The sequence below is a fragment of the Trachemys scripta genome, chromosome 7, assembly GCF_013100865.1.
Source record: "Trachemys scripta elegans isolate TJP31775 chromosome 7, CAS_Tse_1.0, whole genome shotgun sequence".
NCBI lineage: Eukaryota > Metazoa > Chordata > Testudines > Emydidae > Trachemys > Trachemys scripta.
The window spans coordinates 102926083-102940803 of record NC_048304.1 but is presented as its reverse complement, the minus strand read 5'-3'; the positions used below and the strand labels follow the sequence as shown (position 1 = coordinate 102940803).

General features: G+C 34.9%; 1 protein-coding gene across 5 annotated transcripts in view; it reads left to right on the top strand.

The window, feature by feature from the left end:
• PTPRE (protein tyrosine phosphatase receptor type E) overlaps window positions 1–13458 on the top strand; it is a 199021-nt gene extending 185563 nt beyond the window's left edge. For all 5 annotated transcript variants that reach the window (XM_034776553.1, XM_034776554.1, XM_034776552.1 and 2 more), the window contains 2 exons: window positions 5608–5743; window positions 9970–13458. In XM_034776553.1, coding sequence (XP_034632444.1) covers window positions 5608–5743; window positions 9970–10044 — 211 coding nt within the window. In that variant the 3' untranslated portion in view covers window positions 10045–13458. The remainder of the gene's footprint in view (window positions 1–5607; window positions 5744–9969) is intronic.
• The last annotated feature ends 1263 nt before the right edge of the window (window positions 13459–14721 follow it).

Sequence of the window (14721 nt, the reverse complement as noted above, 5' to 3'; positions counted from 1 at the left end):
ATTGTCTACTGAAGTCAATGGAACTATGCCAGTTTACACCAGCTAAAGACCTGCCCCCGGCTTGATTCCCCTCTTAAGTATGTGTTTTAGTGTCTTTATTCGTGGGAAGTTCAGCTTTCACCTTCTAAGTAGAAGGATCTAATTTAGCCATTTTTATCCATGAATGTTATGTCTGTAAAGCAGAATGCACTCTTATTTAATTTTTGAGTTGTGTACTTTTGATTATAATCTCTGCCACCTGCAATAGCATACATTTAGTCAAGTACTTGGTTTAATTTTTTGTTTAAATCATATTGCATACAGAAAATTAAATGTCTAATGTAGCAACTGTTAAAGCCGGTTTTGGTTATCCACTGTGATGTGTTTTTCTGACAGAGAAACATGACACTAATAATCATGGGTGAGCTGTTTGTATTTGTATGAAAATTATTATCAGCAAAAATAAGCTTTCCTTATCCCTTAAAATATAGGCACATTACTGATTCATATATCACCAAAATCATTGTTTGTCATTTAGAGAACTTGCAAATTAAAACAAAAACTGCTTAGAGCAAATCTCTTTAACATGCCTATGACTTATTAAACATTACAATCAAATTCTTAAAAACAAAACTGGGCAATGAAAAGTAGTGAAGTGCTGGAAGTGACTAACTCTTTGTGGTTCATACATGAGACAATGATTTTTCTTTTGTAGTTGTGCCTCCAAAAAGGCAAAAGAGGAACTCCCAAATGCTGACTGTCCACTTCGGTTCTTGAGAGCGGCATCTCTGGTTACAAGGGAGGGATGCAGTAACTGGAGATTTATTGGGAAATGTCTAAATTTAGCCTGTCTGGAGTAAAAAGTGAAAAAAACCCTAAAATCCTTGGCCCTAAGTCATGTTTCCTACCTTATCTGCAGTTTTAAAATGCCTCTCAGATGAGGAAAAAGTGGTGGTTTAAAAGGTGAATAGAGGCAAGGTTATGATATTCTCTGCAATTTCATAAATAACTTATCAATGGAAGAAACATCTCACAGTGCACAGGAGCAATTCTTTCACTGGCCAAAATATGTATTATCTTAGAAGGAAAAAAACAGACATTTTCACTGAGTATGATGAGGCAGAATCCTCTTAAATAAAATATTACTCAAGAGCTCTGATGATATGAAACCTGACAATGATGAGGGGTGATATGGTTTTGTTACTTTGTTTATCTCAGAATTTTGTGTAAGGAAGTTTAACATAACCCAGATTTTCCCCCTCTCTTTTTTGATGCAGTCTGTGAATTGTTTTTCAATCTCTAGTATGTGTATATATGTGGGTAAAGAGGTTGTACTAATTAGCATTTATTCCTACTTTTTAAAAATAATACATCCTACCTAGAGATCAACATGAGGAAATCTAGTGCCACCTCGTACAATATCATTTTCCTTTTTTAGCCCTGACCTATTAGACGCTCCTTCAAATGGCTGCATAGGGAGCAAGCCCAGTGGTTGAAAGCTCTCTGATACCTTGGGATTTTGGCAAGTAAGTTAATGCAGATCTTATCAGCATTAATTCACCTGCTTTTCCCTTCCACAATATTGAACACACCTCTTCCAAAGGATGGATATGGTAGCAGTACCTCTGAGAGCACAGCTTCACTGCCAGGGGCACTGGAAGAGGGGGCAGAACTTAAGTCCAGATTCACAGGCTGCTGAGCAAATGGTTGTGTGTGTGTTGATGCATGTGTGTGTGTATTCCAGATCTTCTGAGTTTGGGAGCCAAACATCTCTTGGAAAATAGCCCATATAGGGGACAATAAGGCCTGTTGTTATCTACAGCTCATAAATGAATTTATTATATGTATCTGAAATGATTACATTTTTCCTTTGACAAGAATTTATAAATAACATTTTAAAATAAAATAATAGCATTGATACAGTTAAATCTCCTTGGGCTGAAATGTGTATTTGAAGAAGGACTTAACGACTCTATATGCATCCGAAGAAGTGGGCTGTAGTCCACGAAAACTTATGCTCTAATAAATTTGTTAGTCTCTAAGGTGCCACAAGTACTCCTGTTCTTTTAACGACTTTAGCTCGCACAAATAGACATATAGCAAACACACACTTATAAGATACTGCAATTAACATTGGAAAATCTAAAACAAATCCAAATAATGTATCCTCATTTTACTAGATTATTCCAGATTTCCTGCTGGAATTTGCTCATATCCCTGGACCATATCCTTCGAATTTTGCTTGAGTGAGAATTGAGGTGCCTGTTCCTTCACTCTTTGCTCAGGAACAAGTCCCATTGAAGTTAATGGGTGTTTTGCTAGAGAGAGGTGTGTGAGATTTGGCCCATTGTGTCTTGTTCAGATATACCATTAATTTTCAGCATTCACATTCACTCTGTGTGAATCTTAGAATTTAAGCCATGATTATTTTGAAAAACTCTGTTAGTTGCTTTTTGTTTATAGTCCATATCATACCAACAAGAATGTGAAGACCAATAAAGCAGAAGTACTGCTGTATTGGCCACTGGCTAACAGTTACTGGGACATGTCCATTACTTTTAAAATCTTACTTTATATTTTGTATAATACTCTGTAATCAGGTGAGATGTTTCTTCATGTACATCCAGCTGAAATGTTTAAATAGATCACTCATTAAACTAAGAAGTGCAAGCTAAGGAACTTCCCCATTGCCTAGGATACAATGCCCAACGTACTGGGCCAAATACATTACCAGCCCAGTGAATTAATGGAGTTAGGTATGGATGAATTTGGCTCTCCACATTTAAATAAAACAATAATGTAATAAAACAAATGAAATTGTATTATTTGCATGTTTCTATCTAGATTAAATATTACCAGTTTTCAGAACACAGGCTTCTATTTATTTTCTTCAGTTTATTTAAGGAAGATTTAAGAGTGGCAAGGACTGACCACAACAATTATAATAATAAAAATATCAAACTACATAATATTTAAGGGTTTTACTAAGAGTGTTGCCTAGAGACAGTTTTTATAATTCTTTGTCCTCCATAGTGTCTTTGTAGCTGCCCTGTGTTCTCTGTCTCTTCCTCTCTATAGATGCCTGAGTTTTTCTCTTCTTTATTTCTTCTCACCTGCAGTGGCATTCTCTTCTAGGCTGAAGTGGAGTATAAGGACCCCCCTGCAATGGATTTTTTCTGTAGCCACATCAGTTTGCCCATCAGATTTTCATTTGTCTTTGATTCTTCCATCCTTCAAGAAACAATATTATTCTGTGAGCCAAATTAAAATTGGCCAGGTTTAAAGGATTTTTTCTTTTAAACCTCTTTAGATTCAGTAAGGGGTTGTTGAGGAAAAGAGGGAAGAACAAATATGAAGGGGAGAGTACTGTACTGTAAACCATAAAACATATATTTTTATCTTGCATTTCTAAGGGAAGTTGAACCTACATGCAATCACACTTAAATTGTTTTTTAGAGATAAACGTGTGGCGCTGATGAAGTTATACCCAAAGAGTTTCTCAAGTTGGGGGTGGGAGGACAGATGGTATGGGGAACAATAAAAGGGGATGCTTCCTTTTTTTGTCCGTTTAGACATAAGGGAATGAGTAGCATATTTAACTATTTCTGTGTACATGTTTACACAAAGTATTTCATGTTGTTATATTCTTGTAGCATTTTTTCATCTTCCTGCAGCTATGGACCTATTTCAGAATGAGTCACCAACCTTTTAGACAGTTTTTCTAGGGATTGGCTAATTACATATAAATCTGAACCTTTTTAGATTTTGCAGCTGCCTTTAATCTGATAAAAGTAGTTGTCTGTAGGGAATTGCACAACTAATACATTTTACCTGTTAACTTTTGCCTCCTACTAGACTTTAATGTATCCAGTTGAGGATACATGCATTTGTACTTAATCTTTTCATAAGGACATGCTTATCAGAAAGATTTCTTATTTGATGGAAATAAAGTAAAAGCAATGACCGTTGATGGTGATTACCATTCATCCTGCTTATAAATGATTAAGATATGTTAAAAATTCAAATGTAATGAATTATTTTGTATTTCTACTTGGTTTAGGGACATGAATTAAACTTTTCTGTCTTTCATTTAGCTTCATCACAGATTCCCAGAATCACCCAGGTTTTTATGACTATTCCCCCATTGTGGCTGTGCGCCTCACAGTTCAAATCACTGTTACTTGTCCTCTACTAGTTGTAACTGGTTACTTTGAACCATAGTGAAATTAGGAGACTAAATGTAAACTCATCTTTGACATTGGTCAAATGATCATTAGTCAAATGGCAGTGAAAGGAGCTCCGCCCTATTTTATTTTTACTAATAATGTCAGCAAACCTCTAACCTGCTGCTGAAATTTGAAAAACAAGGGAAATGTGAGTGTAAAGGTAGAAAATGGACACAGTCACTTTGTGCATTCAACAGCAGATATGGACTAAACTATTGCTATTCTGCATGATCAGAGCTAGATTTCAAATTAGATGGATTTTATCCATAATAGGATTTAGGAATTGTACTTTCTATTTGAATATATAATATGGAGTATCAGTTCTGAGTCTTAGTTTCAGACTTGGTAGCAGCAGTAACATTTTAATCTGTATTAAATTGAGGATAAAGCTAAATCTATAAAACGAAATGAGAGTCAAACACACTAAAAATAAGAAAATAAAAATGAGAAATCCTGGTAAAGTAGTCCAGAACAAAACAAACAATGCAGGGAAAAGCCTTTAGATAGTCACAACAGCAGCAATAAAGCCAGAGCCTGACAACTGGGACAACCACATTTTCTTGTTGGACAATCAAATATGAAGTCTTACCTGCTTACAGAAAAGTGATCAAGAAGGAAAAAAATACCAATACAGATCAATTCCATCAATTCACATAATTTGGAACAATTAGCCATCACTGATCAAGAGAGACACATAGCTAGAATAATAAAGTGTAGGTCAGGAATTAGTGTCATTGATAGGGATGTTAGGGGATGGTGTACTATATAATATGGTTCAGTTGTTGACAAGTCTTCCCTTTCATAAGCAACAAAGAATTTGCCCAGTGTTTGTAAGAATTTGTAAGTGTTCGCAGGAGACAGGACTTTATCAGAACTGGCCTGGTTGAAAATTATTTTTTATTAATTCTTGATTATAACATGGAAAGTTATGCCATGCATATGACATGAATAAACTTAGTAAGCAAGAGACTTTTAGGGCTGGTCCACACTAACCCCCCAGTTTGAACTAAGATACGCAACTTCAGCTACGTGAATAACGTAGCTGAAGTCAAAGTACCTTAGTTCGAACTACAAAGTACTTACCGCGGGTCCACATGCGGCAGCAGGCTCCCCTGTCGACTCCGTGTACTCCTCTCGCGGAGCAGGAGTACCGGCGTCGACGGCGAGCACTTCCGGGATCGATTTATCACGTCTAGACAAGATGCGATAAATCGATCCCAGAAGATCGATTGCTTACCGCCAAACCCGGACGTAAGTATAGACGTACCCTAAGTCTGCTAATAACAGTACTTGAATATTCTGCATTAATTATTATGTAAAGTATCTTTGTTGCTCTTTATTGTAATTTGGATGGATATGTCCTGACATTTTATTAAGCAAAAGAAATATGTTTTTCTTGCAGTGCTGGAGCTGGAAGAACAGGTACATTCATAGCACTCAGCAATGTTCTGGAACGAGTAAAGGCTGAAGGGCTCTTAGATGTATTTCAAGCTGTGAAGAGCTTAAGAATGCAAAGGCCACATATGGTGCAAACACTGGTATGATATTTAACAATAAGAATCTTTGTCTAATGATGTAAGTTTTCTAAATGTTCTGGTGGGAAGAGAACAAAGGCTCACTTTACTAGCTGCAATAAATATAATATTATGGGACTACTTTTAACAACTATATACTTAGGTTGAAAGAGGTGTTACAAAATAAAATAGACGTTTATAATGAAATAGGCTTTCTAAAAATTAATTTTGGGGGTAAAGTTGCTGTGTTTGTTGTTAGCCAACTGCTGATTTTTGTTTGTTTGTGGGGAGGGGGATTATGAAAGATTTTTTAAAAATCCATGTGGACATTCTTGAGTTGTGATCATGAAAAAACACTTACATTAGTTCTTTTTTAAATAAAATGTTGATAATTTTATCTAAAAAAAAATGGCTTAAACACATCAAACTGACTTGCAGTTAGTTCTCACAGAGGAGAAGTGCCTTTGGAACATTAGAAGAATTTAGCTTATATTTATTTAACAAAGTTATGAATATCTGAAGATAGTTTTTCAACAAACATCAAGCACAGATTCCTGGAGAGCTACAAACTTTAATAAATAATAGCAATACATTGCATTTCTAGCACTTTCCATTCAACAGTCTCAAAGTGCCTTACAAACAGTAATCTCAAAACTAGGTCTGTCAGCAATTTAAAAAATTAATCGCGATCAATTGTGCGATTAAAAAAAATTAATCGTGATTAAACAATAATAGAATACCATTTATTTAAATATTTGTAGATGTTTTCTACATTTTTAAATATATTGATTTCAATTACAACACAGAATACAAAGTGTACACATTATATTTACTTTTTATTACAAATATTTGCAGTGTATAAAACAAAATAAATAGTATATTTCAATGCACCTAATACAAGTACACCTCTACCCCGATATAACATGAATTCGGATATTACACGGTAAAGTAGTGCTCCGGAGGCGTGGGGCTGCGCACTCCTGCGGATCAAAGCAAGTTCGATATAACGCAGTTTCACCTATAACGTGGTAAGATTTTTTGGTTCCCGAGAACAGCATTATATCGGGGTAGAGGTGTACTGTAATGCAATCTCTTTATAATGAAAGTTGAACTTACAAATGTAGAATTATGTACAAAAAATAACTGCTTTCAAAAATAAATAACGTAAAACTTTAGAACCCAGAAGTCCACTCAGTCCTATTTCTTGTTCAGCCAATCGCTCAAACAATCAAGTTTGGTTACAATTTGCAGGAGATAATGCTGCCCACATCTTGTTTACAATGTCACCTGAAAGTGAGAACAGGCGTTCACATGGCACTGTTGTAGCCGTCATCGCAAGATATTTATGTGCCAGATGCGCTAAAGATTCATATGTCCCTTCATTTTTCAACCATCATTCAAGAAGACATGCGTCCATGCTGATGACAGGTTCTGATCAATAACAATCCAAAGCAGAGCAGACCGACACATGTTCATTTTCATCATGTGAGTGAGATGTCACCAGCAGAAGGTTGATTTTCTCTTTTGGTGGTTCGGGTTCTGTAGTTTCTGCATTGGAATGTTGCTTTTTTAAGACTTCTGAAAGCATGCTCCACACCTCGTCACTCTCAGATTTTGAAAGGCACTTCAGATTCTTAAACCTTGGGTTGAATGTTGTATCTATCCATAGAAATCTCACATTGGTACCTTCTTTGCGTTTTGTCAAATCTGCTGTGAAAGTGTTCTTAAAACGAATATGTGCTGGGTCATCATCTGAGACTGCTGTAACATGAAATATATGGCAGAATGCAGGTAAAACAGAACAGGAGGCATAAAATTCTCCCCCAAGGAGTTCAGTCACAAATTTAATTAACCCTTTTTTTTTTTTTTTAACAAGCATCATCAGCATGGAAGCATGCCATCTGGAATGGTGGCTGAAACATGAAGGGGCATATAAATGTTTAGCATATCTGGCACATAAATACTTTGCAACGCTGGCTGCAAAAGTTCCATGTGAACGCCTGTTCTCAGTTTCAGGTGACACTGTAAATAAGAAGTGGTCAGCAGGATCTCCTGTAAATGTAAACAAACTTGTTTCTCTTAGCAATTGGCTGAAAAAGAAGTAGGACTGAGTAGACTTGTAGGCTCTAAAGTTTTACATTGTTTTGTTTTTGAGTGAAGTTATGTAACAAAAAATTGTAAGTTACACTTTCACAATAAAGAGATTGCACTACAGTACATGTATGAGGCAAATTGAAAAATACTATTTGTTTTATCATTTTTACAGTGCAAATATTTGTACTAAAATAATATAAAGTGAGCACTATACACTTTGTATTCTGTGTTGTAATAGAAATCAATATATTTGAAAATGTAGAAAAATATCCAAAAATACTTAATAAATTTCAATTGATATTCTATTGTTTAACAGTGTGATTAATCCTGATTATTTTTTTTAATCGTAGTTAATTTTTTTGAGTTAATCGCGCAAGTTAACTGCGATTAATCGACAGCCCTACTCAAAACACTTCTCTGAGGTAGATTTTTTTCCCCTTCATTTTACAGGTAGGGAAACTGAGGTACAGAAAGATTAAGTGACTTGTCCAAGAGCACAAAGGGACTCTGTGACAGACCCAGGAATAGAGCCTATATCTTCAGGGGTCCTAGAGGCCTATGATTTAAGCACTGTTATGGTTGCGGAGCAAACCTTCAAAACATGCCCTGAGTGTAACGAATGCAGAGATGTCTACCTGAGTCCAGAATAGTAGCTCTAAGCTGTGAACTCTCCCATTCATTTAAATGGGAGTGTTGATACTTTACTACTGTCAACATTAACTACCTCGTGTTGTAGGAACAAAGACAAAGTATCATATTATGAAGATTCACACCAGTGTTTCCAAAAGCATGGAATGTGCCTCCCTTGGAGGGACGAAGAACTAGCCAGGGGATAGTGGAAGATATATAAATTTAAGATGGATAGGTCTTTAGTGACAAATGGCAGCATTTCCAGGCAGGACTGGTTTCATTTTTCTGGAGTGGGACTCAGCTTTCAAAAGTTTGGGAAACACTGTATTGTGGGTCTGTGACCTTGGAAGAAGGTGAGGTCAGTGTTATCACTGGGGAGAGCAAGGAGAAAATACATAGTGTTGCTGTATGCTATTAAATAACTGTTACCCAGAAGTGACTGCATTTCATTTTGTTTGCCAGAAGCTGGGAATGGGCGATGGGATGGATCACTTGATGATTACCTGTTCTGTTCATTCCCTCTGGGGCACCTGGCATTGGCCACTGTCGGAAGACAGGATACTGGGCTAGATGGACCTTTGGTCTGACCCAGTATGGCTCGTTTATGTATGATTGGCAGGTGTGCATTTCATTTGTAACTGGGGTGGGTTTCTGTGTGTGTGTAAGTAAAAATGAGAGAGAATATTCTTATTTTTAGTTCTTTGGGGCAGGAATTCAACAGGTCCACACTTGGCCTCTATGTGCTACTAAAATATAATTGTTTAATAATCATAATATCTATGCATAGAGAGTATCAGAGGGGTAGCCGTGTTAGTCTGGATCTGTAAAAAGCAACAGAGAGTCCTGTGGCACCTTTAAGACTAACAGATGTATTGGAGCATAAGCTTTCCTGGGTGAATGCCCACTTCGTGGGATGCATTCACCCTCGAAAGTTTATGCTCCAATACATCTGTTAGGCTTAAAGATGCCACAGGACTTTCTGTTGCTTTATGCATAGAGAGTTTGTAAGGTGCTTTGAGGTTGTTTGAAAGGCACTGTGAACCCAGTTCTGGAAGATGTTGATCACCCCAGAACTCATATTGACATCAGTGGAAATTCAGGATGCTTTGCACCTCCCAAAACATACTTTGTACTTAGCAGGATTGGGCTCAGTGGTTTGCCAGTTCTTTCATATTATAGATGTCTACTAAGTTTTGAGAGAGAGCCTCTTGTGGACCTCCTGTATTTCAACCTCCCAGTTCCATCATCCTCCCTGAAGCTACTATCAGGTTCAGTTACATACAAATAGCATCAGTTAATAAAGACCATGAAACTTGCAAGTTAATAAAATTGAGCATAAAAAACTTTTGTGCAAAGAGCAGAAATATAAAAATTAGCATCAACAGGTAGATTATTTGTTTTGTCATAAACTTGCTGTTGTCCAATTTAGAATATGTTGCACTTTATGATTAAGTTGTAATAATCAGATTTAGGTAAATCCATAATGTATAATCAAAGTAAATCTGAATTTCTTTTTTATTTTTTAGGAACAGTATGAATTCTGCTACAAAGTGGTACAAGATTTCATTGATATATATTCTGATTATGCTAATTTCAAATAAAACTTCCTGCCTTATTTTTTAATTTAATAGTCTGTATAAATATTTGTAAATCATGTTAATTTATACCATATTTTCCATTATGATAATTCCTACTGTAAATGATATTGTCTGTTTTGCTTTAAAAGTCACTTTTGCTGTATAAAATTATAAATTACTCAAATATAAATATCTTTTAAAAGCTAATTATAATAAATGTTCATATACAAAATATCACTATATATGTTGTTGAATGTTATATACATTTTTAACCAAATCTTGGTTTCATTTCTCTCTTTGCATTTTCCAATATATTAAAATATTTATCAATATTAATTTTATTTCCCAAGTTTAGTAGCCCCTACATTTTACAAAGCTGTTTTTTATTTTATATTAAATAATGAATCAAAGTGAATATGTTGAAAGCTAAATTATTATTTTGGCTCTGACCCTTCTCTCACTGAAGTCAATAACACACAATTGATTTCATGAGTAGTAATGTTTATTAGGAGCCAGATTCTAATACCCTTACTCATCTTCAATAGCACCTTACTCTCCAAATAGTCCCATTGAAGGCAATGAGACTGTTCCTGAAGTAAGGTGCTATTCAGTATGAGTAAGGGTGTCAGAATCTGGCCCTCAGAGTGTAATAACATATGCTCCAACTACAGCTTAAAAATAAACGTTAACGGCCATGATTTTTAAAGTCAGTATATTGTACAGCTTTATTTCAAGATAAACTGTCAGTTAGAAATAATTCAGTGTAAATACAGAGTTTAATAAATTATTTGATTTAAATGTAGTCTTGAAAGTTCATTTTACTTTGCTTTTTTATTGAATAATGTATTTTTAAATGCTCCTTACTGAAATACAGGTTTGAAATTTATGAGTGAGTTTCACTGTTTTGAAGATCTTTTGCATGTCAGAAGATTAAATTCTGCTGAGAATATTTTTGCTGCACCTGAGCTTCTGTCAACTATTGCAAGAGGCTTTATTCCTGTTGCCACAAACAGACACAGAGCTTGATATAATGTGTAAAATAAAGAGCGAGAGAGACTGAGACTCTCTGCTTGACTAGAATATAAAAGCAACTTCTTAAATTTTTTGGAAAAGCATTTTAATATTGAAATCCCACTGGTATCAACAGTAAAGACTGTTGATAGGAAAAAATTATTTTAAAATGTATATTCTTAAAATAATGTCTCCATAGTTAAAAAGCAGATCTTTCTCTAATAAAAAAGGGGATATCTATGTGTTTGCATGTGTATATATAATGAAATATTTCATAGAACTAAACAGGATTTGGGGGACAGAAAGTATAAAAGACACATGGCATCTGAATGTTGAATATTTTAAAACTATCTTTCTCATCCTTTAAAAAGCTTATATAAATTAATGAGCACAAATAAATATGAAATATTTAATTTAATGTATATTAATATCTAATATGCAATAGTTATCTCGTTTAATTGATTTTTGAATGCAAACATAAAAGCCTTATTTAAAAATAAGCAAACCTAAACTGATGTTTTCATTCAAGTTCTTGCACTCTTTATCCCATGTTCATTTATAATATCCGGAAATAAATACAAATTAGTTATTCTTTTAATAATGCAAAGAGTAGCAAAGGTGTTCACACCTCTCCTTTTATTACACAGTGAATTGAAAATGGTTCAGGTTAAAAGTCTTTAAGCACAGTTTAGAACACTGCCATTTACTGCTTATTGTCTTCCCAGTACTGCACTGCTGTATATTTATTTGTACAATAATTATGCACTTAACAACTAAAACAATTTGTTGCAAGACTGAACAGTTTGAGGTTAATGGATTAATTCAAAATGCAAAAATCTTTATTTGACTAAAGAAAAGAATGTTAAATAAGCTTTCAATTCTGGCATGGTGTGAAAATGGAAAATATATTAAAATAAAAGGCATCAAATACATGCAGGTACAAAAAGCCAATACACTAAGGTGGTCAATATAAATATTTGTAGCATAGGGAGCATGTAATTAAGATACTAAATTTGATGATGATACACTTAATAATTTCATCCCTCAGTCATTACAGAATTATTCCCAACAATAAACCTCATATGATGGCTCAGTCTAGTTTTAAATACAAACAGGTATGCTTCCACCATTTCCCATGGGAGTATATTCTACAGTCTAAGTAGATCTCACTGTTGAGATTTTTTTCCCTAATAATCAGCCTACATATTTTGTTTCACATTTTCCCTTTATTCTGTAGTGCTCCTTGGACAGCCCTTAAGATCTGGCTGTGTTCAGATGTTTGGTAGATTTGTCTTGATATTACCTAACAATTGCCTCCTGGAGTAGAACTCACTTTAGAGAGGGAGACAACCTTGTTAGATAATTTAAGTTTTCCTGAAGTGAGATCTGCCAACTCAGACCTATATGCCAGCACAGTCGCATTGACTTCCATGTGTTCAGAAGGGTCCACTCTAACCGATCCTTTTGCAGGTTTAGGACTCAGCTCTCTGTCTGATTAATGACTGCAAGACAAGGCAGCAAGTTAGCCTCCTGATGCAGGAAGTATCAGATACTAAAAAAAACCTGATTAATATTAACCAAAATGCCAAGAAATTCCTGTTGTCTTTAATATAAAGGCATCTAAGATGTAACACTAAGTTAATCTAAGATGTAACAGAAGTACCCATAAAAATATTTCAGAAGTGAGAAATATGGCTAAGCAATGACATTTTCTTATTATAATTTAGAAAGCTTTTTTTCCAATTCTTTTTAGTCAAATAAGGTGGTTGTGCTTAATACAACACTCTAATAAATATATAGAAATTTATAAATTTTCTGTATTGCATGTAATTGCATTAAAATGCCAAATAGTGATTAGAAAATGTAAATTCTGGTCCGTATGCGTTATTGGTCACTATGTGACTTACTTTACTGTCTATTTTCATGTGTTACATTAAGCCCCACTTCATTAAAGTATTTAAATATATACTTTAAGTCTATCTCTACTCAGCAGATCACTTAAGCATGTGCTGAGTACCATTGGCTTTTCTGCTGCTGAAACATGCACTTAAGTGCTTTGCTGAATTGGGGCCTTAATAAAGAATGCATACTGTAATTACCAGTGTTTTTAAAAGTATTTTTATGTATCGGTTTTTTAAACTTTTAAAATGAGCCTGACCACCTGTGTTTTCAATGTTTTGAAATGTTTTCATTTCCCTAGTATCATTTTTAAAGTAAAGTTACTGAAACGTTTCTGTGTAACAAATTGTATTTAATTTGTCAAATCTTTATAATGTATGTATGTATTGTACAGTTTCAGCTGTCACTGATATTTTCTTTTATTACATTTATAATTTGATCTTGCTGTGTTTATAACGCCAGTGAATGTTGCTGAATTATTTGTATATGCAAATTGCAAGATCTAATACATTCTGATGCAAGAACAAAGCTTCATTTTTATTTTCAGACTGTTTTTCTTTCTTTAAATCTCTTCATTTAATTCCTGTACTATGTGTTCATTTATATTAAGTATTCTAAAGGAGTTAAAAATCCATTACCTAGATGAATTATTTTCCATTACTTTTAATCTGTAGTTCTTGCAGACTCAGAGTAATAGTCTGACTACAGTCAGAACTGAAGCACTATGCATACAAAGTTCAGTAACTCAGTATTGCAATTTAGGGCCCAGTCCTGCAAACCTCTACTACCGTGCATAGTCCCAGTGAAGTCGCTCTGACTGATGTGAATAGTCCCCAAAATAATCTCAATGACTAAAATCCGGGCCTGATTGACTTTTGTCGGTCCGGGATTACACTCAATATTCTTGACTAAAGAATTCTATTCCACTTATAACCATGTTCAGCCAGACCCCAGAATATACCAACTCCCACTCAACAAATGTATCTACAAAGTGGATGGATGCCCACACTTCTCACCCAATATTACCAGTAGTTAAAAGGAATGAAAAATTTGGTACCTCACAGAAGGAGGAAACTTGGAAACTAATCTGGCACAATTTAAAATATATTTCCTTATATCCAACCTATTCCTTAACCTGAAAGGATGTTACTTAACATCAGCCAGATTAAGTCAATGAACCTCATAAAATATGAAAAATTATAAATATAAAACCACTTACATGCCAGATACCCTTTGGTCATGATATGTGGACAGCCATCTTCACCCATGTCACAGAAACACTAAACTTCCCCACTACCCTTCTTTAGACCCTACATTTCTGTAAATAATGATAATTTTTATCACTCTTAATAGTAATAAAAACAATTTTCCTTAGGAGGCCTGAGGATCATAAAACCTTCAGTATCTGCTGAAACTAACATTTTCATATATTTTTGCTGAAAGTGAGTACAACCAAATTGTTTAACCTGTTAGTTTCTCCCAAGAGAAAGCCCAACCTTCCAGCCTCCTGCAGACTCTCAAAGCTGTTGCTCAAACACCACAATGGGACTGCAACTGAAAGCACCAAATTTCGCTAATACTTAAGGTTAGTTTTCTGTAGCATCCAGTTGTTATTATTACCATCATGCCTAGGATTCCTAGTCAGGGACCAGGACCCCATTCTGCTAGATACTGTACAAACACAAAACAAAAATACACTCCCTGCCCCAAGGAGCTTACAAACTAAGTATAAGACAAGGGACAACAGATGGATACAGACACAAGGAAACAATGAAACAATACTGGTCAGCA